Raw genomic sequence first — 24,378 nt, forward strand, 5'->3', positions numbered from 1 at the left:
AGTTTCAACTTTAGATCTTGTTCCACTGCTAGCTTGTTTTCTTATTTAGATTTTGTTGCTGCAAGTTCAGAAATTCCACTTTCCCAAACATATGCTGTGGTGGAAGGCATTAGATATTCCACAGCTTTAGCTGATAAAGTTGGGTCCTCAGGATGAAGTAGCCACAAGTCAGCTAGGTTCTTGTTTCCTACTAGGCAAGAATGAGTTACTGATAATAATATTAAAACCCCCTATCATTCATAGCACATATTTTTCTTGATGCTTAAACACAAAGATCAAAGTGATAAAGTTTAATGTGTACATGTGAGCCCCCAATAAGGATACAGCTCCCAATATTCTGTGACCTGTAGGACAGGAAATGGCTACCTTTTCTATTGCCACCAAACTCCTTGCTTTTCTTGTATGCAACTATTCTTTCTTGTATGCTTCAGTTCTTTGTCCCTGCGTCCCTACCCTTCTGCCTGATGAAACTCCTCTGAACCTTCAAAGTTTAGTTCATACATCACTTTTCTAAACAGAAGTAATCTATCTGGCTTCTAAATTCCCATTAGTTCTTCTTTGGGTTTCTATTGTAGCATTCACCTGGTGCTATCTCAATTGTGGTTAAGTATATTCCAGGAAAATGTAAGGGTCTTGAGGGCAGGGACTATTTTAGGGAGATTGGGAGAAATATTGGATATTTTTTTATCCCCTGTGCATAGCCAAATGCATGGAACATGAGACATTTTAATGCTTGTGGAATTGATTTGAGTTGAAATGTAAACTTGTCCTTTTTTTTTTTTCTTCATTTAGTCTCTCTTTCTTCAAACTCTACCTAGAAGCAAAGAATCTCAAAATTTAATCACTCTTTGCTTAATTTACATATTTTGTTAAGGTCTGAGCACAGCTGGCAAGAAATGATACTGATTTCTTAGGAAACAAGAGAATTAATCTCCCTGATTAATGTGGTACAATAGATAAGAAAGCTAGTTTGGGGGTTTCTGGAATCTGTGTTCTAATTCCTACTCTATTCTTCCTCCTCATCTTCCTCCTCCTTCTCTTTCTCCTACTATGTAGTGGCCTTGGCCTAGTCCCCTAGCCTATGGACCCTAGTCCCCCATCTACAAAATGAGGGGGGACTCTGTGACCTCTGATGCTCTTTCAGCTCTATACTTATGATTCTATGATCCAAGGGCAGCCATAAGTACTGTACTTCTTTTCTCTTTCATAGGCAAGAGAAAGAGGAGAATGTTTTTCATTGTTTCTTTGTTTTGTCTTAACTTCTCAGATGGCCAAGAGTACCCCAGGGCAGCCTACCAGCAATTGGTACAGCCAGCCCAGCTGGTGCCAGGCCTTCCCGGACCCGGTGGAAGAGACCTCCATCCTCCTGTTCAAAAAGTCATCCTGAATTATCCCAGTCCTCAGGGACAAAGAGACTATTCTTCTCCAGTGCCCCCAAGATACCAGTAAGTGGTACAGAGCCAGCATTCAGGCATTTTTGAAATGGAATCAATACTTCAGAGAGCTAAGTGATGCAGTGGATAGAGCACTGTGCCTGGAATTAGAAAACCCCGAGTTTTGTGACCTCAGAGCCTTGCTGGTTTATGCAACCTTGGGCAAGTCAGTTAACTTATATGTGCCTCAATTTCCTCACCTACCTCATACAATTGTGAAGACCAAATGACACAATATTTGTCAAGTGCTTACATAATATAGTGTCTGGCAAGTAGCAGATGCATAAAATGCTTGTTTCTTTCTTCCCTCTTAGGGATACATTCCAGTTGGATCTTTCCTCTGGCTCTTCCCTTTTTGATCTAGATTTCTCAAGCATCAACCAAGTAGTAAGAAAGCAAGATTTATTCAAACTCTTATAATATAGACTTGTAGGGTTAAGGAGAAAGGGAAGTATCTTTATAGATATTTCTTTATAATATTAATAACAAAGACAACAACATAAAACTAAAATTTATGCAACACCTAGAGGTTTGAAAAGCATTTGCTATCTCATTTGCTACTGTTACCAACTTTGTACAACAAATACTACACATATTATTAGCCCCATCAGGCAAATGAGGAAACTGAGATGGAAAAAGGTTAATGACTTGTCATGAGCCTAGGAAGTGTCTGGGGAACATTTGAATGCAGTTCTTCCTGACTCAATGCATCTTATAATTCCAAGTCTAGAATCATTTTAGTGAAAATGATGAAAAACAATCTTGTTCATGCTTTACCTCTCTCCTAAGTTAGAACCAAAGTGTGTGCTGTTTTTGAAACTACCTCATAAAAGATGTTCATTCTTTATAACCTCCAGGATATAGCAATCCTCAACCACTGAGATGTTATTTCCCTCTTGTTTGCTGAAGCTTAAGCCTCCTCCCTATACCTATATTCACACTGCCCACACACATGTATACATATTCATATATAAGTATCCCCAGTGCTTAGCACAGTCCTGACACATAGTAAAAGTTTAATAAATGCTTATTGACAGTCTGATATTATACAATCTACCTCAGAGATGATTTAAGATGGCAGTTAATGACACAATGGATAGAGTTCTATCAAGAAGATTGGAACTCAACACTTAAATGCTGTTTGTCTCACTTAAAATGGGATAATAATATTTTTTAGGATTGTCATGAGGATCGAATTGCATAATATTTGCAAAAAGTGCTTACTATAGTGTCTGACACATAGTAGGTGCTATTTAAATTGCTTATTTCCTTCCCTCCCCTATGTTTCTCAGCAAAGTAATCTGAGGTGTTTTGTTTTTTTTAACTTTTATTTATCATTCTTATTCTTGAACCATTTAAATATCAGTCCTAGTCGTTGGCCTCCTTTGAATCCTTTTAAAAGTTTCCTGCCTCTAAAGAAAGCTATATGTCCAAAATTAGATTGGACCTGGACAGTCCTGAATATTTATCTGAATTTCATTCATTTAAGCCAAACTAACTTATAATAGTTTGGAGAGGAGTTAGGATGAAATGTTCCTTTACTTAAGCAAATCCTTTCTTCACACAAATTAATACATTAAATTTCTGCTTTTATAGAATTGATTGAAACTATTAAAATGAGTTTTCTCCCCAGAATTGCCAATTAACCACCAAGTATTCATTGTGGGGGAAAAATCCTTTTGAATGATCAGATAGAAAACATACCTGTATTCCTTATTTTTTCCCCTTATTAATGAGTTAGAAGATATAGAAGCTTTACTTAAAAAAAACACCATAAGAGGATCATTAGCATCATTTAAACTCTCATTACTAATTACTTTAATTGAATACAGTTGATATTTCCCTTTAAACAAAATTATATAAGGGATTTCAAAGCAATATAAATAACATTGACAGAAGAATAACTAAAATACTAAAGAAACACAATTATTTCCATGCATCTTCATAAGAAAAATTAGGTTTTGAATAGTTGCAGGAGATTTTGAATCATTGGTTGTACTTGCTAAAAGCTGGTTGGACTGGTTTCATTGTGGTAGATATTATGTGTAGAATAAACCCAAATAACTAGAAAAATTCTACTATTATTTCTGAATTATATGAAAAATTCTGGACACACCATCCAGCCAACTTACTAAATGTAAAAAGGAGGTTTTATGTATGTGTGTATATATGTGTGTGTGTGTCTTTGGTATTATCAGAATGTCAGTCAACTAGTACCTATCAAGTACCAATTATGTGCCAGGCACTACACTTAGTGCTGGAGAATGTCTTGCCTTTTGTTTCACACACTAGGCAACGATTCTTTATCGGCAAAATTACTTCAGTAAAAAGTTTTGTTGGGGAAAAAAAATGCCACTAGATTTTCTTTTGATCAAGGAACATTTCTCAGTATTACAGCCTTCCATCTACCAAAAGAGGAAGCATCAGGTTTTGTTTTTTTTTTTCCTTAAAAGGTACCAACTAAAACTGAAATCCTGTGAAATCTTCTTATAAGTTCAATGAGGAACATAAAACTTCACTATGCATCTCATTGTGCTGTAGAGGTAACCTTTAATTATCAAATGTTATACCAATGAAATAAGCATTCTGGTAGATTCTACCAACTGGAAAGGCTTTGAGTATGAGGCCAGTGGTATACTCCATATCTGTCACCTGAAGTTCAGTCTGGAGGGCTCACTGGCTATAAATGTTGTCTACAAAATGATTTTATTTTAGCCACAACATATGAAACTGTTTACTAAAGTGTGGAGGGGATGCAATCTGCAACAGTGGAGGAAGGAGTACACATACAGAAGAAATCACAGTGGGTTTTATTTTCTTTTGTTTTTACAATATTGAAGATAACATAAAACCCTTCTGACTACAGTTAAGTGAGACAAGAATTCAGAGACATGTTTCCTCTATTTCCTTTTTTTTTTTAAATTGTGGGAAGACAACATAGGCTTTCACAATATGGAAATTGAATTCAAATATAAAAGGTTATTGTCCTAATCAGATAAAAGTCAATAAATACTTATTATATTCCAGGAATTGTTCTAAGAACTGGGGATACAAGCACAAGCAAAAAGGATAGTTCCTTGCTTCAAAAAGTTTATCTTCTAAAAGGCAAAGACAACTTATACAAAAAGAATTGAAAAGGTCAAAGGGTGAGGTACTCATGAGAAGGCATGGTGGTGATGTCTGGAGAATGAAGGATAGCTGGTTTAGGCCCTTTCTCAAAATAGAAGTTCCAAGAAGAATTTACTAGAGGGACAAGGGATGGAAGAAGAAGGTAGCTGAAAAGTTGATCCAACATATATTTAAGGATATAGATATGTGTGTATATACACATGCAACAAGTATACATATTATATATAGTATTCATTTACATAGATATTTATATATATGCTTAGTACATAATTTAAAATCTAATAGAATATATATTCTTAAATATATATTAGATTAATTTTTTGTAAGCTATTATGATTCACATGCCTTCTCCTTCCATCCATCATCCTCTAGACACATATTTGTTATATATGATACATATCCTTAAATGTGTATTGTACTCACATATATGTGAGTATTTTGTTAGTTATCCAGTATTTATGTCGTTGTTACTGTTAATCCTGTGCCTTAAATTTTTTTGGAGGGAAAAGGGGGAAGCAGTTTAGACTTACGATTTTATTAGTATCAGTAACTATTGGTATGAAAACTTATTCCAATGATCGTATCAGCAGCTTGTTTTTAATTTATAGTTTTGATGAGTTGTCTGTAACACTGAGAGATTAAATAATTTGCCCATAGTCATACAGATAATTTGTGTCAGAGGTGATATTTTAACTCAGATCTTTTTTAATTTTTAAAAATGTTTTAATTATAGCTTTTTATTTACAAGATATATGCATAGGTAATTTTACAACACTGACAATTGCTAAGCCTTTTGTTCCAACTTCTCCCCTCCTTCCCCCCACCACCTCCCCCAGATGGCAGGTTGACCAATATATGTTAAATATGTTAAAGTATAAATTAAATACAATATATGTATACATGTCCAAACAGTTATTTTGCTGTACAAAAAGAATCGGACATTGAAATAGTGTTCAATTAGCCTGTGAAAGAAATCCAAAATGCAGGCGGACAAAAATAGAGGGATTGAGGATTCTATGTAGTGGTTCATGGTCATCTCCCAGTTAACTCAGATCTTCTTGATCATCCACTATTCCATAAAGGCCCCTCTTCCCCCGATAAAAGGGAAAAGTATCATTGTAGCCAAATGAATGAATGAAAAAAAATATTTATTAAGCACTTACTATGGGCTTATTATTGAGAGCACAATGGGAGAGGTATATTCAGATATAGGAAAGAAACTCACTAAATATCACACAAGTTAAAAAACAAAATATAATTAAAATTCTCTGATATCTCCTCTGCAATAACTAGAGTTCTCTTTCCCCAACCTAAAAAACTTTAGCACAGAACTTTGGATAGAGTAGGATACCTGTAAATATTTAAATAAAATCACACCAAATCTCTATTCATTTTCAGATTTGAAAAAAAGGATAGAAGTACACATGACAATTATTGCTTTGTATTTCTCAAAGACATTGTATGGCCCATAATTTTTCTTTGGCATAATATGTATTTTCCTTTATCTGTTTCCTTTCCAGGGGTCAGATATATAACCAGCCACCTCCCCAAGCTGCTGCTCAGGATGAATCATATGAGTATCCTGCTGACTACAGACCCCAGATTAACCAGATTCCTTCCCCAGTTGCCGTCCCAAGACCCTCCAGTACACCTGCCATCAGAGGGACTTTGAAAACAAGCAATTTGCCAGAAGAACTGCGTAAGCTGTGTGCATTTTGGTTTCTCATCTTTGTTGTAAAATTTTGTTAGTCTGATCACTTTTGCTGCTTGATAATCCCTAGTTTGGGATATTTCACACAATACCAGTAAAAGAGAGTGTTTTGCTTTAAAAGTTACTGGGGATTTAGCAAGTGCATGTCGGGTAACCCTGTAAGGATTATCAATCATGCTCAGGAATTGATCACTACTGGGTTTTTGTTTTATACACATTTTTCCCTCCCTTCTCCTAAATGGTGTCCAAAGCTGCTTAGCTCCTTAACAAAATCAACCAGTTGTCTGTGTGTGTGTGTGTGTGTGTGTGTGTGTGTGTGTGTGTGTGTGTGTGTGTGTGTGTGTGTGTAATTGGCCAAGAACCTCAAATTTCACCATAAATTAGTAGCAACCATTAAGAAAAGAGGTTTTTTTTTTGTTGTTGTTGTTTTGTTTTTGTTTTTTTTTCTGGAAGGATGAGACATCAGGTTTGGAAAAATGGTTAACATCCTCCATAAGGTTTCACAATCTTTATTCAAAAAGACATTCAGCCCAGTGTCAGAGGGTGATTCCTTTTCCACTTTTTTTTTTTTTTTTTTTTCTGGCCAGAACCAGAAATGTTGAAATATCACCAAAATGTTCTCATATTAAGGTCAGTCAAGACTGTAAGTTCCAGAAACCTTATAAAAACAAGCTCATGGGATTGTTGCATTATGCTGTGCTTACTGGAGAAACTCAGATAATTCCAATAAGCATTTTCCAAGTCTGGGTGCTTCTCAGAACTAGGCCTGAAATAAAAACCATGTAGGGTTTGCTGATCACTAGGGAAATGGAAATGTGTGGTCCATGACTGTCTTATTTAGTCCTTTACTGCCTTGGAAGATTTCTTTGCCACAGATATATTTTCTTTTCCATTCAAAATGTGTTTTGGTTTTTGTTTTGCCTTTTTTCAAAATTAAAAAGGAGGGTAGTTTAGTTTCTACACATCTAGGTTTGTAATTAGAGCATGCTAAAAGAATCAAAATGGGGTCATGAAAAGTCGGACACAAATGAAAAACAAAAGAATGAAAACAAGAGAATTAATTACTACCACTTCCCCATCTTCCTCTTCCTCCCAACCCCTGACATATCATATGGCCCTAAAAATTAGTATCCAGATTTTATGTAATAATCTTTCCAATGTATGTCAATAATGGTTTCAAAGCAATTTTCTCACAACCACCCTGTGATGTAAGTAATATAAATATTGTAATTATAATTTGATAGATGAGGATCCTGAGGTCTAGAGAGTTTAACACAGCCATTTGATAGATTTGGAGCTTGAGTCCAAGTCTCTTACTGCCTAGTATTGTGTATTTTCCACTACATCATGACTCCTATACAGGCAATTGCTGAATTATTCCTCCCCATACTTCTCCTCTCAGAACCCCGGTAAACCTCATTTTAAAAGGTCAAAAACCACCCAAGGATAAGCTCCCATGAAGGTTAACCACCCCAACCCCCAACAGAACTTGGACCTAATTAATAATATGAACCAAGAGGATTTAATTTCTAACCTACTTAACAATTATCTTCCCCAAAGCCAGTCCTCCTATTCTGTGATACCCTCCAATCTTTGTCAAGTTTTACAACACTAGATGTGAATTACAAACCTATACTATCACTTAACCCAACTCTAATCCCTTATCAGGGATTAGCAATTTTACTCTTCCCCTGACCAACTCTTGCCCTCTGTCCCCTTCCACAATCTATTCTACTTCTGCTTTTTGCAACTGCTTCTCTAGTCTCAACAAACTTGTTTATAGGGTCAACATTTTCCCTGAATGTACCCTCACTTTAACAGAAAGCTGGCTTTTCTAGAGCATGTGATGTCTCTTTAAATATTCTCTAATGAAGTCTTCTTCTCTTTCTAATTCTGACTCTAGAGAAAAGGTTGGCATTTTTTTCTCGTTGTTCTTCAATCTCACTTCCAGACCATTCATTTGACACCATCTCTCAATACCCTTTCCTACTTCGAAGTTCGTGCAATCTGTTTATAAAACTCTAATTTCCTTTTTGTTACTGTTATTTAACAGATTACTCTCCTAGCTTTGTCAGTGGCATCAGCATTTGGTTCCCTGCCTTTCTTTCCATACTATTCCCTGTCAGTATCATCTTTCGTAATGATGTCAGTATTTATTTTGATGTCATTTCTAAAATGCTGACTTTCTATCATTCTTGCCCTGCTAATTCTTCACACCTACCATCTGATTTCTTCAATGCTGTTCTTGTCATGATGAAAGTGGTCAAAGAAAGTCACAAAGTTATGGTGGTTTTGCCAGCTACATATTTACAGTGACCCTTTCTGCTACTCAACAATGCTTGTGTTCCATTCTCAATGATTCTCCAAATCATCATTTATAGCAACTATTTTATTAACTCTTCATATGCCCAATCTCTTATGTTCACAGCATATGACTCATATGTCTCTTATGAGAAGACACATCATCCAGTGTGAGCTCCTTCAATTACTCTCCATTGTGCCTCAAAACTCAGTGGTATTTTTAACCCAATCTCTACTTTTTCTCTCCTGTCTTAAAGGACAATATGTTCTTGACTCTTTGCCATTCCTCTACTTCTTGATTTTTTTTTTCTGACACTCTCCAAGATATAACATCATCTGCTTTCTCCTATGCATCCTCAAGCTCCCTCCCCCACTAGCTCCTTCCTACATGTTCACAGAAATGTTCAGATTTCTTCAGATTCGTAAACAAAAATCATTTATTAATCCTTTTGCTCTATCCGGTTACCAAACCGTGTATCTTGTTATGCTAAGCTTCTTGAAAAAAAGTCATCAGTACCCAACTTCCTTCCACCCCTTTTTAACCCACCAATTTTTCAATCCCTTAATGTCCAGTTTCCACTGTTTTTCTAAAGGTTACTAATAGTTTACTTAATTTCTAGGTCTAGTGGTTTATTCCTCAGTTGGCCTTCCTAACTCTTGGCAGTATTTGACACTATTGATTATCCATACTTTTTAGATAAACTCTTTTGGTTTCTGAGACACCATATCTTCAAAATGATTTACAAACATCTCATTTTATTCTCATCATAACTCTGTGAGATTGGTGTTATTATCACATCCATTTTATATAGGAGAAAACTGAGGCTCCCCAAGGTTAAACAGTTCATTCAGGATCACATAGCTAATAGGTTACTGCTGAGGCAGGGGCAGAATTTGAATTAGGGTCTTTCTGATTCCAACTCTAGAAATCATTTCACCATTCCATCACATTGCTTCCTTAATATTCCTATCCCCCAAAGTTTTATCCTTAGGCTTTCTCCCTTCTCTGTATCATATCTCTTAGCAATCTCATGCCTTAGCAATCTTCAGCCACAATCTTTGAATAGATGGTTCTTAAATCTACACAGAAACACAAATCATTTTCCTACCTCCATGATTTTGCTCATGATGTTTCCTCTGTCTGGAATGTTCTTCCTTCCCAACCCTACCTCCATTTCTATGTCTTGAAATCCTGTCCATAAAGCCTAGTTCTATTGCCATTCCTTCACAAATCCTTCATTCCTAATTCCCCCAGTTAAAGAAAATCCTTTCCTTCCCAAAAAACCTTGATATATCACTTAGTTTAGATTTCTCTTGTGCCCTTACCATAAATCATTTTATTTATTCAGACTCTGGATGCCGATCAAAGCAGACTATTTTGACTTTACATATATAGTATATATATATATATATATATATATATATATATATATATATATATATTTTTTTTTTTTTTTTGTGTGTGTTTTTTTTTCCTTTGGTCTGTTCCTTCTTTTATAACATGACTAATATGGAAATATGATTGTACATATATAACTATATCAAATTGCTTAGTGTCTTAGAGAAGAGGAGGTGAGGAATGAAAAGATAAAATTTGGAACTCAAAATTTTAAATTGAATATTAAAATCTGTCTTTTCATGTAATTAATTTTTTTTTTCAAAAAAGAAGTTTTGTTTTGTTTTTTCTGGAACCACACTTAAATGTGTCCTTTGCAACTTCTCCTTGCTCTTGGTTTTGCCCTATAAGACCAAATAATACAAATCTAATCATTCTTTCAAATGACAGTCTTTCAAATATTTGAAGCCAAGTCCTCCCAGAGTCTTCTCTTTTCCAAGCTAAGTATTTGCAGTTGGTTCAAATGATATTTACAAGCCAAGGATGAGAGGTTTTGTCTTCCTTTAGTCAGCAAGTAATAACCCTATCAGTCACTTTTCTCTTGAATTCACCTTTTCCTTTTCTTTTTTTTTTTGACTGAGTTAATGTGCACAAATAACCTCAACCAAAGACTCTGAAGATACTAGCACAATCCAGCTGCCACAACTTGGCTGGAGGGATATTCCTCTCAATGGCCTAGACAGGTTTCCTTTCCATTATAGAAGAACAATTGAGACTTTGAATGGAGTATCTTGGCTAGTTTCTAATTTATGTGAAAAAAAAAAATCTCTCTTAGGAAAAGTCTTCATAACCTACTCTGTGGACACAGCTGTGGAAGTCGTGAAATTTGTGAATTTTTTGTCAGCAAATGGATTTCAAACTGCTGTAAGTATATTGCCCAAAGAGAAGGTGGAACAAAGAAGGAGATAAGATAACAAATCAAAAAAGGGAAGAGAGATAAATAAAGCAGCTAGCTGTTGACATTTTAAACTATTTTATTTACGTTTCATCTGAATACAAATTTAATGATTGTGATTTTAGGTAAATTTGAAATTATTCAAATTCTATCCCAATGTTTCCTCTGTGCTTTTTTGAAAGGATTTTAATACTGCTGAAAACATATACAAGCCATCTCTACAGCATAATAAGAACAGAAAACTTTTAGTGCATATTTTATCAAGGGGAAGCATGGTAGATTAAACAGAGAACTCAACTTTGAATCATCAAGGCCAGGGTTCAAAACCCACCTCTAACACTTACTAGCTGTGTAATTTCCATGGACTGGTAGATTAAACAGAGAACTCAACTTTGAATCATCAAGGCCAGGGTTCAAAACCCACCTCTAACACTTACTAGCTGTGTAATTTCCATGGACCTAAAAAGGCTTCAGATGGAGAACGTCTGTAAAATACTCCATCAGTGCTCTAGTCATCAGCTACTATCCTCTATTTACTAATTCTGGCAGCTGTGGTTCTGCTCCTTATGATATGGGATAACGTGAACTTCCCCTTTTATTTCGTAAGCCATTCTTGCCACTGAGAAATAAAGTGGCACAATAGATAGAAAGCCAATCTCAAACTCAGGAGGACCTGGGTTCAAGTCTTGCCTTTGCAAATACAGGCTTTTGTGACCTCCAACAAATCACTGAACCTCTCAGTGTCACCAGACAATTATCATCTAAGACTGCAAATTTCATAAAAGATACCATTTGGTAGAGGGACTTCCTCTCTGAGAGCCCTCTGCACCAATGAATTCTCAATTTCAGTTCTATTCCTACTACTATGTTAGTATTTGGTACATATATACTATCACTTTAGTATATGTACTTTAATGCCTTTAGACTACTCCCTTCCAGTTAGAAGTGATGTTATATTTTAAAAAATTGCCTAAAAGGGGAAATTACTTTAAAACTAAGCCTTGTAGATTTATTTACTTATTCATTGATCCTAGATGACCAAGCCTTAGGTGAGAATGAGATTTGGTCAGAGGTAATGAGGGAAGAGGAAAGGAAGGGTACCCTTACTCCATTTAATTTTAGGCCACATTAAATAGCACCACCATAGTCTAGGCTCATCTCTACCCACACAGTGTCTCTTTTCTCTTTCCTAACCCCCTAATCCCTATCTGGATAGGGAATAATTGGCCAGTTCTATCTAGTGCTCTAATTCCTCCTTCACTAGACCAAGCAATCTGGAAACAAAGATTTTAGCCCTAGTCCTGCAGCTAACATTATGTGATCTTGTGCCAATTCAATGAGATCAGAAAATTCTGACCCTACTTGCCCCATCACAGTTCCTTGATTCAATGAAGCTTAAGGTAAGGCTAAGACAGTGACTCTGGAGAAATGAAATCATACCACAAGGAGCTATTGTGAGACACTGCAGATTTTTATAAGAAAAGAGGCCTCTCTTTTCCTTCATATGAAGTCCTCTGTGTACTCAGTGGGAATGCAATAAATATTAATTGCTGATGATTACATTCTGCTAGATGGTGCAAAATTGAAGGAATGCATAAAAAATAGGCAGTTTGTACAATGAAGAGAAAGGGCAAAGAGGGGACGCTTGTCACTTAAATTTTCTTTTTCAAAATTACTTAGCATCACTTAACAGAGGTATCTACTTAAATTCATCATTTTCTTTTAATAAAATCTGACTGGTCTTAGAATCTCTCAAAGTTTTAAAAAAATGCATTAGTGCATATATTAAAATAAAATCACAACGCCTTTGTGACTAAGTAACTAGCCTATAACTCTCTAGTTGAAATTTTAAAAAGAAAGAAAAAATCTTGGTCTAGTATGCACTGAAGTCAAATTCCAGAGCCCCAAGCAAAAAGGTTCAAAAGGCAGTGTCCAACTCCCACCACTCCCTTACTCTTGGTTAACTGCAAAATAAACAATCACCACTGGAGCAGACCTGAGTCCCTTTGTGGTCTCCTTGCCAATCTGGGATCACCTGGGCTATTTATGTCTATAGTGACCTTCCACTGTGAAGTCCTTAGCCCTGGCTCACAGACTGAGTCCAAATACTTAGGTCAGCAGTGATCCCAGTGTAATTTAACAAAGATGGCACGCTCAGGCCCTCGGAGGTCGCCTACTGTTTCTCCCTGAGTTATCACATTAGTCACATTGCTCAGAGGACTTCAGAAGGTTATCATTGCCAGAGGTCTTCATAAAGTTATCCTTTCCCCAGTTCACATGAAAGCCATAGCTCATCCCCATAATAACTCACATCTCAGTAGTATGCTAAAATTAACAAAGGCTGCTAGGTGGCGCAGTGGATAGAGCACCAGCCCTGAATTCAGGAGGACCTGAGTTCAAATCTGGTTCAGACACTTAACACTTCCTAGCTGTGTGACCCTGGGCAAGGCACTTAACCCCGGCCTCAGAAAAAAATAAAAATTAAAAATTAAATTAAATTAACAAAGAGTTTCCCTCACAGCAATTCTATTTTGGATAGCAACTATAGGAATTATTGCCACCAATTTACGGATGAGTAACTGAGGCTCAGAAAGGTCAAGTGAATTGTTCTACCGCTATTAATGGGTTGTTAGAAGGGTATTTCAAACCCAGGTATTTCATTACTCCAAATCCAGCATTCTTTACCAGCTATGCTTCCCCCAAGACACATGATAGCTTTGCTATTTGGGAGACTCAACCAACCAGCATTTATCGAGTGTCCACTATATATCTAGCAAGGCATTATGTGGCAGATGACTATACTATGTGAAACACAGTATCTTTCTTGAGGATATTACAGCCTAATTTGCAGAGTAAAACATGCTCATACAAAACAATGAATTAAAAAGAGCCAAGCTACATGACAAAACTAATAAGGCAAAACATACAGGAAGTCGCCTAATTATCAGGGAAGATAATGATTTTAAAAAGAAATTAAGAGATAAGAGAATTTAATAAGGACTACAATCATCTGAAGAAAAAATTCATGGAGAAAGCAGGATGTGATATGGTTCTTGAAAAGAACCAGAGAAGATCTTTGTCAGGGAATGGAGTGGAAAGTGAATGTCAGATGGGACAGTAATCCATGGGATGAGCCTGACTAGAGTGAAAGATACATGTTGGGGAAGCAATAGGAAACAAAATTAAATGGTTAGGGTGGGACCAGGTGATGAAGAGACTTAAATATCAAGTGGAAGATTTTAATGATTTGACTAGATCCAGTAGGTAACAAAAAGCCATCAGAGGATCTTGATAAAGGATATGTTTTAGGGATATTGACTTGGCTTCTCTACGCAGTGTGGTTTAGAAAGCATATTCACAGAAAAAGAGATTTCAGAGTCTCTCTTGGGTAGCCAGTCCCAGGATGTAATCAGCCTAGGTCAGCCATTCCCCTGTATTACCATACTGCCAAGTGAGGATGTTCCATATAGTCCTCTGTGGAATGAGAGGATGATATGCACCTTCTAAATAATAACCCCTAAACTGGAAGCCATCAGCGCCATTAAACTGCACAAACCCCACTCTCAGGCTAAATAATCCCAACTCTTCATCTTTCATAACAAAGATAATTTTCATTCCAGGGCTCATATTAATTACTATTCCTTGGGCTTCCTCCTAGTTTAATTTTAACATTTCATTTCTTTTTAAAAATTGGGTTAGAAAAAGTCTTAAAGCCCATAGAGTTCAATGCCCTCATTTTACATATGAGGAAACTGAAGTTCAGGAAAATGAAACCTGAAACAGATAGTAAGTGACAAAGATAGGATTTGAATCATATCTTCTAGCTCTATATCCAAGGCTCTTTCCATTGTGCCAACTTTTAAACACCATCAACCCCCTATCTCCACCCCCAACTCTATGTGCAAAGGACTATGCTTTTCCATAATCCTTTTTGAAGTTGGACATGATATTTAATTAGTCTTCTGATCAATGTAGAATATAGAATTTTTATTCCTGACTCTGCCATTTTTACATTCCTTGGATCATGTTTATTTTTATTTATCTGTTTGTTAAATATAATTCACCCATCAAGCTTTTGGTCAACTATGACTTTCAGCTTTTAAAAAATACATATGGTAACTGGGGGTGACTTTAGTGTGTAAGAGCCATTAAAATTGTATAAACAGAAATAAACAACTATGTTAATAATAAATATTAGCTATTCAAACTCTGAACAATATTTAGATATGAAATACTTAAGGAAATTTTCTTTTATTAAACATGGGTTTTCTCTTTAACCACACCATCCACCCAAAATAATTAGTAATTACCTGGGACATTTTTAAAGTCTCTTACTATATATATCTTTTCACGCCCTGAATCTGATGTCATCTTCATTATCACTCTCTCCCCTAAATCTTTTTCTTACAGATAGACATATTTGAGGATAGAGTCCGAGGCATTGACATCATCAAGTGGATGGAGCGTTACCTTCGTGATGTAAGCAAAAATCATTCTTTCCTAGGATAGATTCATTCATTTACTCATTTTATAAAGACTTTTATTAAGTACCTAATAGATGTCAGGCATTGTGCTAGGTGCTGAGGATATAAAGCTGAAAACAACATAGTTTCTGCCCTCAAGAAACTTATACGCTACTGAGAGGTGGAGGGAAGTGGGGAATAAGACATGTACACAGGTAAATATATATAAAGTATATATGAAGTAAATACAAAGTAATAAGGGGGCATGCTAACTACTAAATAAACTCCAATGGCTCCCTATCGTTTCCAAAATAAAATGTAAAATCTTCCTTTTGGCTTTAAAAACCCTTCATAATCTGGTTCTTCCTGCTTTTCCTTATTACACTCTATTCCCTTCCATGTATCACATATACTGACCCCCCCTTATTGTTTTTCACATATGATGATGCTCCATCTCCTGACTGTGTCTTTTGGCAGGTCTTTCCCTGTTGTCATTCTGAGATTTCTTTCTAATTATATTCCTCTTTATTAAAAGATGAAGGGATCATAATTTTGGTTTTCCCAGTATAGGAAGCACAGTGGCTAGCACCAAGTAGGTGCTTAATAAATGCTTGCTGATGGATAACTAGGAGGATTAGGAAAAGTCTCATATAGGAGGGGCTGCTTGAGCTAAGCCTTAAAAGAAGCTCAGAATTCTAAGAGATAAACAATCTTAATTGTTTGGTTCAGACACTCTTGTCTGTTGCCGTGTTAAAAACTAGACGGACCCTAAAAAACCTACATTTCATGTAAACATGCAGGCTTGGCAAGGTCAGAAGTAGGAGGATGAGAAGGTAAGTGACATCCTGTGGAGGAGGAAAGACCGGCAAATTGGAAATAATGAAGAGACCAGGCACACATAATTGATAAATATCAGAGGAAACTTTTTTTTAAAAAACAATAGATAAAGATGGGAATCCAGTATAACGGGAGGTCAGCATTTTCCTATCCTTCTTTCTCTTCCCTCCCCCTTCCCCTGTCCTTCAGCATTCTGTTTAGTCTTGGGGCTTTCCTGAACAGGCTCTCTTACTGGGTACTCTGTCATCTCTGAAGTCCTTTAAATCATCCACAGCAGTTCTCTGCTCACTGAGCTGTGATTTGTTTTCCCCAGGGCTGGCTGGCCAGGCTCTGTGTGGAGGACATTCCGCAGTTTAACAGGAAAGAAATTGATGGTTGTGGCTGCATCCTGGTTGGTGCTGACCAGTGTTGCAGCTGCAATCTGGTTGGTGCTGACCTAACCTTTCTGCAGGGGCCTGGAACCTCCCTATAATGCAGACCTTTTGTCTGAAGTGTGGAGGGTTTGCTTTGTGTAGGAAAACCCCTTTCTTCAGATTCTGAGGCTGCATATAAAGGGAAAGGCAGCCATTAGCTGCAGAGTTGCAATTTACCATTGATGCAAAGCTTTTCTGCATGGATACTGAATCCTGCCGAATGCTTTTCTCTTACATAATATAACCTTTCCTGAGATGGTTATTAAAGATAACTATAGAAAATGGCAGGCAATAAATGTCTCTTTGGAGATTGCCTTCTCCAGCTATTTGCATAAGGTATTTGATTGAAGAGGGGAGTGGGGAAAAGAAGTGGATGGATAGAATAGGGATTGTGATGTATTTTACTTTCCCGAGTGAATGAAACTTGCTCTCCTTCCTCAGCACATCAGAGAATACTTAAGATCCTGGCTGGCTGGTTTCCAGCCTGCTTTTACCAAACAGACTGCACTTTACACGTCCATAAAAGTGCTTCTCTCTCTCATTAACAGAAGACAGTGATGATAATCATTGCAATCAGCCCCAAATACAAACAGGATGTGGAAGGAGCAGAGTCCCAGCTGGACGAAGATGAGCACGGCTTACATACCAAGTACATCCACAGGATGGTAAGTCCCCGGCAGACCAGGTTGCTGAGAGAAGCTGCAATAGTTCACCTTCCCAGAGCCATGAGCACTCTCTCTAACAAATTACATCTCCTTCCCTGGGGGTTCAGCTTTGTGTTTGCCTAGAAGCTTGCTAGGAGGGATCAGAGTGTAGGAAGGCATCATGGGGTAGAGGAAAGGAAGAGGATCTGCCTTGGAGTCCTAGAGCTCACATACCCATCTTGACCACTCCCTGACTCCATGACCTTCATGAGGCAAGTCACTCCCCCATTGCTATGACTGTTTCTTGGGGCCTGTAAAATGAGGCAGCTTAGAACAGGTGATCTCTAAAATCCCTTCTAGCTCCATGATGCCATGAACAAAATATAGTATGAAGAGTGTTGAACTTGTAATCAAGAGACCTGAGTTCAAGTTTTGAGTTGTGTGATATAAGTGCCTTTTATCACTTAACCTCAGCTCCCCCATCTGTAACGGGGGACAATAACATTCATACATCACGCGATTGTTGATTTGTTTGTTTTGTTTTTGAAGAAAGTGCTATAGAGTGTGAGTTATAATGTTATTAGTTTAGATCTGCTTCTCCTGCCCTCTCCAATGACAAGTGCAGAAGGCTCTGACTTCATAGCTGGCCTGCAGAGAATACTCAGACTAGGACTGATTGAAGAAACTTTGGAGAAAACAGGTTTTGGCACAGCTTAAAACTAACAATCAGAGCTGTCTAACAGTGCAACAGATTTGTTCTAGTAAGTAGTGATTTCACTGATACTAAAGAGATTCAGAAAGAGACTGAACGCTCCTCCCCAGGGATCTGGTAGGGGGGTGGTTGGACTGGCTCCAGGCTTCCCACCCACCTGCCTGAGAACAGCACCGGCAGCCGTTTGCTAGTGGGTGAGCTCTGCAACAGACAAGCAATTACGGAGTGATGAGCGCTTCAGTTTTATGAAAGGGGTGAAGAAGCCAGAATTTTTACTATCAAAGCCTTTACTATTTAAAACGGACTCTTTCCTTTCTTCCGTCTCTCCTGCTCCTCTCAAATGCTTCCTTTTTCTCCCCATCTCTCTCATTACTGAGCAGCTGCCAAGGTGGTGCGGGGGTGGGGAATGAATCCTAGTACATTTGCGTTAGGCAACACTACATTGGATCACTTCTGAAGTTCCTCAAATTCTGAGCTTAATGAGTGCTGGGCTGAGGCTCTCCCTTGTGCTGTATCAGGTAACATCTGTCACCAATCCGGTGTTCCATTACTCAAGGGTCCTCCTATTCACCAAGAACAGGGCAAAGAATCTGAAAGGAGCATTGAAGCACACCTGGGATCTCTGTCTAAGATAAGGCAAGGGGACAGGGCCAGGATTCAGAACTAGAAGGCCAGGCAAGATTAAGTTAAGGAACACAATTCAGGAAGGTGCAGAGAAGCAAGACTAAAACAATGGCTATACTAAATAAAGGCAAGCTTTGGGGCATGTGGGCTGGCATTTAACTCACTAAGTCATCACTGACTCAGCCTCTTTCGTGAAAGACAACACTTGTCAGGGCTCAGATTTATAGTTGGAAGGGTTACTGGAGATTTGCCCTCTTTGAGCTTCAGTTTCCTCATGTATAAAATGAAAGATGATCTCATCATCAGGTGATTTCTAATTCAAATTTCTAATGAAATAATGTAGTCCAATTCTATCATTTTACATATAAGGAAACTGAGATCCAGAGAAGGTTAAATGAACTTGCCCCTCCTCATACAGCTTGTGCTGAGGTTTGAACCTTCTGACTCCAAATCCAGTTCTTTCCACTATACATAGGGGAAACTCTGGATGAAAGGCAGGAATGAGTTATTCTAGGGTTTATATCTGGTCTTGAAAGTAGGAGACAAAATCAAGGAACAAAATTAGGAGGTGAGAGAACTTAAAATAGACACAGTGGTTTTCATGTTGGAGCCCCAAACTAGTGCCAATTCATGCAGTAAAATGAGGTTTTTTATATTCTTTGGCCATTTGTTGACAGAATGAAACCTCAGTGGACCAGAAACATACTCCCGACTTTTTTGACCACACATTAATAGAATGGTAGAAAGTGTACCTGTGTGAATTTGGGTAAATCCTTTAATCTCCCTGAGCCTCAGTTTTCTCACTTGTAAAATGAAGGGATTAGACAAAAGATCTCCTAAGTCTGTTTATAGCTCTAAAAATATCATCCTTTCATAGTATGGCTCCAAGTCCAACATTCTTTCTTATATATTCTGTTAATGATCCTTGAAAATTCAGTTTGTATATCATTTATCGGTTTCTGACTTTTGCAGGGAGTAGTTACATAAAAATGATATTTGTAAAAGAAAAAAAAATTCCAGGGAGAAGGAGGAAGAAATAGTTTAGGGTTGCTGTTATTGTTGTTCAGTTGTTTTCAGTCATGTCTAATTCCTCACGACCCCATTGGGGTTTTCTTGGCAAAGATACTGGAGTGGTTCACCATTTCCTTCTCCAGCTTCATTTTACAGATGAAGAAATTGAGGTAAACAAGATTAAGTGAATTTCCCAGGGTCACACAGCTAGTAAATGTCTAAGTCTGAATTTGAACACAGGTCTTACTGCCCCTAGGCCCTGTGATCTAACCACTGGGGAACCTAGCTATCCTGAAAAATAATCTGGACCTTTTATTGCTTTCATTGTGCTTTTATTGCTGTGAGGAATTCCTGATGAGGAAATTCCCTTCACTGATGCATATTGGCAACTTGTCTGTACTTTGTAGTCCTAAGAGGACTGTTACCAGGAGGTTAAAGGATGAGCCCAGGGTCTTACAGCTGTTATATTTGTCAAAGGCAGAACTTGAACCCATGGCTTCTGACTCCAGGTCCAGGCCTTATTCCACTATATACTTCTTGGAAACTCAGTTCTTATATAATTTGGAAATATTTTTAGAGCAGCTTATAAATTTTTTAAAAAAAGAAAAATGGTTATGGAAAACATTTATGCAGTTTGAAAATTATGTTTTAAAAAAACTGGAACTGATGTTTCATGCTGAGGAAAAAGAGTTAAAATTATTAGCTCTTGGTGTTCCAATAAGCAAATTAGAATCATAATACTGCCTGTGCCTGTGTGTGCAGGTAGCATTAATTAACCTCTCAAACTAATTCCTGCAATTAAACCCACAAATCTATCTGGTTCCAGATGCAGATTGAGTTCATAAAACAAGGAAGCATGAACTTTCGGTTCATCCCTGTGCTCTTCCCCAACGCTAAAAAGGTAAAAACCAAAAAGTTTATAATTAATACAATTTACGTCATCCGGTTCTATCATATGGGAACTGAAGTGGGAACCTGCCAACTTTTTATCAGTGCTTACAGAAAGTGAGATTGGCCAAAAGATCAAGAGGTTTGGCCACTCCATTCATTGGTTGGGTTTTAGGGCTTTATTTGGCAGGATCACTCCTGTCTGAATTACCCCCCCCCCACAACCTCTTGAAGTGGCTTGTGTTTTAACCAAAGAGAGTAAATAGGGAAGCATGTATTTTATCTGGTACTTCTTATCTTTACACATAAAAGGCCAACTATTTGGATGTGCCTGTTTTTGTGGGCTGTTCAACAGATGTGTTTTGTTACATTTCAGCTAAAAGCCCATCTAGTATAACACTCATTAGCTGGAAGGATAAGTGAATTCCACTGAGGTCTCTTCTTAAATTGTGTTCTGCCACAGTTCATGTGAGGACTTTTTGCTCTAAAAGATACATTAGCTCAGGATGGAGGGACGCGTGAACTAGGGAAGGGTGAATTTATTAAGAAGTTATCATGTGCCAAACCCTGGAGATACTTAAGACAAAAATGAAAAGTTTCTGTTCTCAAGGAGCTTATATTCTATTGTGGAGGAAAGGGGAAGGATAAAATATGTGCAAATAAGTAAATTAAACATATATTCGGAGTAATATGGAGAGGAGGAAGCACTAATAGACTCTCGGAGGGGATGGCGCTTGAACCCGGTTTTGAAGGAAGCCAGGGATTACAAGATGCAGGCAGGTGACAGGAAGGCAATTCCAGATCTGGGGGACGGGGTATACAAAGACTGGAAGGCAGGAAGTAATATATTGTGATTGGGAAATAGCAAGTATAAGGTGTTCTGTCTTCTATGGATGGAACACAGTGTGTGAGGAAAAATAATGTGAAATCAGTCTAGCAAAATAGGTTAGAGACAGACTGTGAAAGTTTTTAAATGCCAAACAAGAATTTGTGTTGTATCCAAGAGCAATAGGAACCACTGAAGTTTTTTGAGTAGGGAAATGACAAGACCTATGCTTTCGAAATGTCACTTTGTGTAAAAATTGAATGTTGAAAACTATCTTTACATGTAATTGGAAAAATATACTATTTACAAAAAGTAAATTTGTATTCTAGCAATAGAGGCCCTCTGACCCTCTCATATAACTTAACATGGGAAAGGGCCAGGGTCCAGCTCAGAGCAGAAGAAATCTGGAAGATCTTTCCATATGATGGCAGCACTGGCCATTTTTATCTGCTTTAGGGTAGATACCCATGACTATAGAATGGACTTATTCAGAAGATAGGAATGTCTTTTTTGCTATTATTCAGCCATTTTTCAGTCATGTCCAATTCTTTGTGATTCCATTTGGGGTTTTCTTGGCAAAGATACTAGAGTGAGTTGTCATTTCCTTCTCCAGCTCTTTTTATAGATGAGGAACTAAAGTAAACAGAAGAAAGTGACTTTCACATGGTCACACAGCTAGAAGTGTCTGAGTTAACACTCTATCCACTGTGCCATCTAGCTGCCCGTATTCTTCCTAGAAGCATGCTCCAATGGCATCTTCCATTGTAGTGTTTTCAACTGAGTGGAATTTAGCAGATGAGTTTGTTCCAGAATCTATATACCTAGAGCTCCGGAGGCAGTCTCATCCCTAAAAGGTCTATTCAGACCTAGACCCAAGTTAATCATGAACTAGTTCTCAGGGCAGGATTAGCTTTAGCTTCATGTTCACCTCTGCAAGAATTGGGAATAGCATTCCTAACCTGGACTTAACCAAGCTATAGAGTCATCCTTAATGGATTGTAAAGTCTGTGAGGCAGGAAAATATGAAATCAATGACTGAGCTAGAGTGTTGTGTGTATGTGTTTGTGTTTATAAAAAGTAGGTATGAGAAAAGTCAGGATAAAGTAGAAAGGCAGGGATCTAGAACTTAGTATCTAGGTCTCTGGGGGAGCTATTTATTATGTCTATTCAGTTCTGTGACCATAATGCACAAACAGGAACTGTGAGAGTAAAAGGATAGTAAGTCAGGGGAAGCAAACAGTCCCAGCAAACTTTCCTTCCCCCTCTCCTGTCTGACCATGGGAAAAACTGGCACAATCTCTTTCATGTGAAGGTGATGAAAAGTACATTACAACCTAAAGGAAGGCTGCTTCTTTCCTGATGAAATATTCCCAGCACATGTGGTTTCCATGATTTAGATATGATGCTTGCCTACCGAGCTGCATGTGTAAGCTCTCCTACCACTTTTAGAAAAGGAAACAAAACCACCACAAAGTTTGTGGGAGAACAAGCCTGAACAAGCTCTGAGACTGGAGGGCAGTGGTCCCAGAAAGTCAGCATGAGAGAACGTAGTGGTGGGGTATCCAGAAATTTTTCTGACAACCTGAACCTGTGCCATCTAACCTCACATCTCCTTACAGGAGCACGTGCCCACATGGCTGCAGAACACTCACATTTACAACTGGCCCCGGAATAAGAAGAATATTCTGCTTCGGCTACTGAGAGAGGAGGAGTACGTGCCTCCTCCACGAGGTCCTCTCCCCACACTACAAGTGGTGCCCCTTTGAAGCTGTCCAAGAGTAAAAGATCCTGTTGCCTTCATTTAGACTGGATGCCACGGCACTCCTGGACTGGGACCTGAGTGGTGGAAGCAAGCTCACGCTGATAGCTGTTTCCCACTTGTTCTCTGGGCAAGGCAATTTCTCTTGAGCACTTGTGCCCACTCAGCATCCAAATGGCCTCTGTCACTAATGCTGAAGCAGAAGCAACATGTACCTCCTTGGGTTCTTCTACCTACTACTACATGGAATATAAAGATTTTTTTCCCCTCTTAAAATCATCTAGGGCATTTCCCTTAGCACCTTCACAAATAAATACTGTAAGTGATATTGCAATAACTGTAGACTTTGAACAGACATCCCTTATTTGCTTAAGAACTTTTTCCTGTTTAGCCATATGTATTTTTATTATCCTTAAAACAAAAGAATTTCATGTACAACACAATAAAATGTTTACTTTTGTAAAGCTGGGGCTCATATATATCTAGGGAAACATGGAAGAGGGCACCTATTCAATGGTGAGCCAAGCAGATGTCTCCTGAAAACAAACATAAAATAAATAAGACATGATATCAGATACAATTGATCAGACTTTCCTGAATGATAGGATCACAGTAAATTAGACAGACATTCTTCTAACCCTCATTGGCACACTCTAGCAGTTCATATTTTAACAATACCATGTGGTCTTCTGCACAGTTATCATTTTGTATGGGATTTCTCTATATCTAGGATCTATATTTAAAGTTGTGTGGGTAAAAGTAAGCAGTTAGGCGGTACACTGTACTGGGCTCGGAATTAGAAAGACTCATTTTTGTGAGTTCAAATCTTGCCTCAGACTCTAGCTGTGTAAGCAAGTCACTTAGCCCTGTTTGCCTCAGTTTACTCATCTGTAAAAGAAACTTGGAAAAAGTATGATGAGCCATCCCAGTACTTTTGTCAAAAACAAACAAAAAATCCAAATGGGATCATGAAGAATTAAACCAACTGTAACAACTGCACCAAAGCAAAATGTGCAGTAATATGTAAATACACTGGTATATGAATGGTTTGCAGCATACCTTACCCAATACAATTAAAACCTTTTTCTATTATCTTGAGGCAGAAATGACATAGAATATAACCTGGAATATATTGGGCTGGCACCAATAGTTTTAGTTAAATTGTCAGTGTAAGCATTTATACCTCAAAAATCAGTAAACTATTAACAGGTGTTCAGTTGATTGTTTTGTTTATTTTCTAGACTTAAGAAAGTATTGGAGTAATTGTGATGCATGTTAAATTTAAGTGTGTCCTGCATACATTTTTTTTCTTTCCAGAGAGTAGGCTGTAAAATAG

The 24,378-nt window shown here is 37.6% G+C and overlaps 1 protein-coding gene across 5 annotated transcripts in view; it reads left to right on the forward strand.

The window, feature by feature from the left end:
* TRAF3IP2 (TRAF3 interacting protein 2) overlaps positions 1 to 23,506 on the forward strand; it is a 58,788-nt gene extending 35,282 nt beyond the window's left edge. For 4 of the 5 annotated variants that reach the window (XM_074310082.1, XM_074310081.1, XM_074310079.1 and 1 more), the window contains 7 exons: positions 1,268 to 1,445; positions 6,083 to 6,261; positions 10,746 to 10,834; positions 15,276 to 15,344; positions 17,127 to 17,243; positions 20,396 to 20,470; positions 22,903 to 23,506. In XM_074310082.1, the coding sequence (XP_074166183.1) occupies positions 1,268 to 1,445; positions 6,083 to 6,261; positions 10,746 to 10,834; positions 15,276 to 15,344; positions 17,127 to 17,243; positions 20,396 to 20,470; positions 22,903 to 23,049 (854 nt within the window). In that variant the 3' untranslated portion in view covers positions 23,050 to 23,506. Of the gene's footprint in view, positions 1 to 1,267; positions 1,446 to 6,082; positions 6,262 to 10,745; positions 10,835 to 15,275; positions 15,345 to 16,670; positions 16,915 to 17,126; positions 17,244 to 20,395; positions 20,471 to 22,902 lie in introns of those variants that run through there. The other variant, XM_074310083.1, reaches the window with a different exon arrangement.
* The last annotated feature ends 872 nt before the right edge of the window (positions 23,507 to 24,378 follow it).

The sequence above is a fragment of the Sminthopsis crassicaudata genome, chromosome 4 (genome assembly GCF_048593235.1).
Source record: "Sminthopsis crassicaudata isolate SCR6 chromosome 4, ASM4859323v1, whole genome shotgun sequence".
Lineage (NCBI taxonomy): Eukaryota > Metazoa > Chordata > Mammalia > Dasyuromorphia > Dasyuridae > Sminthopsis > Sminthopsis crassicaudata.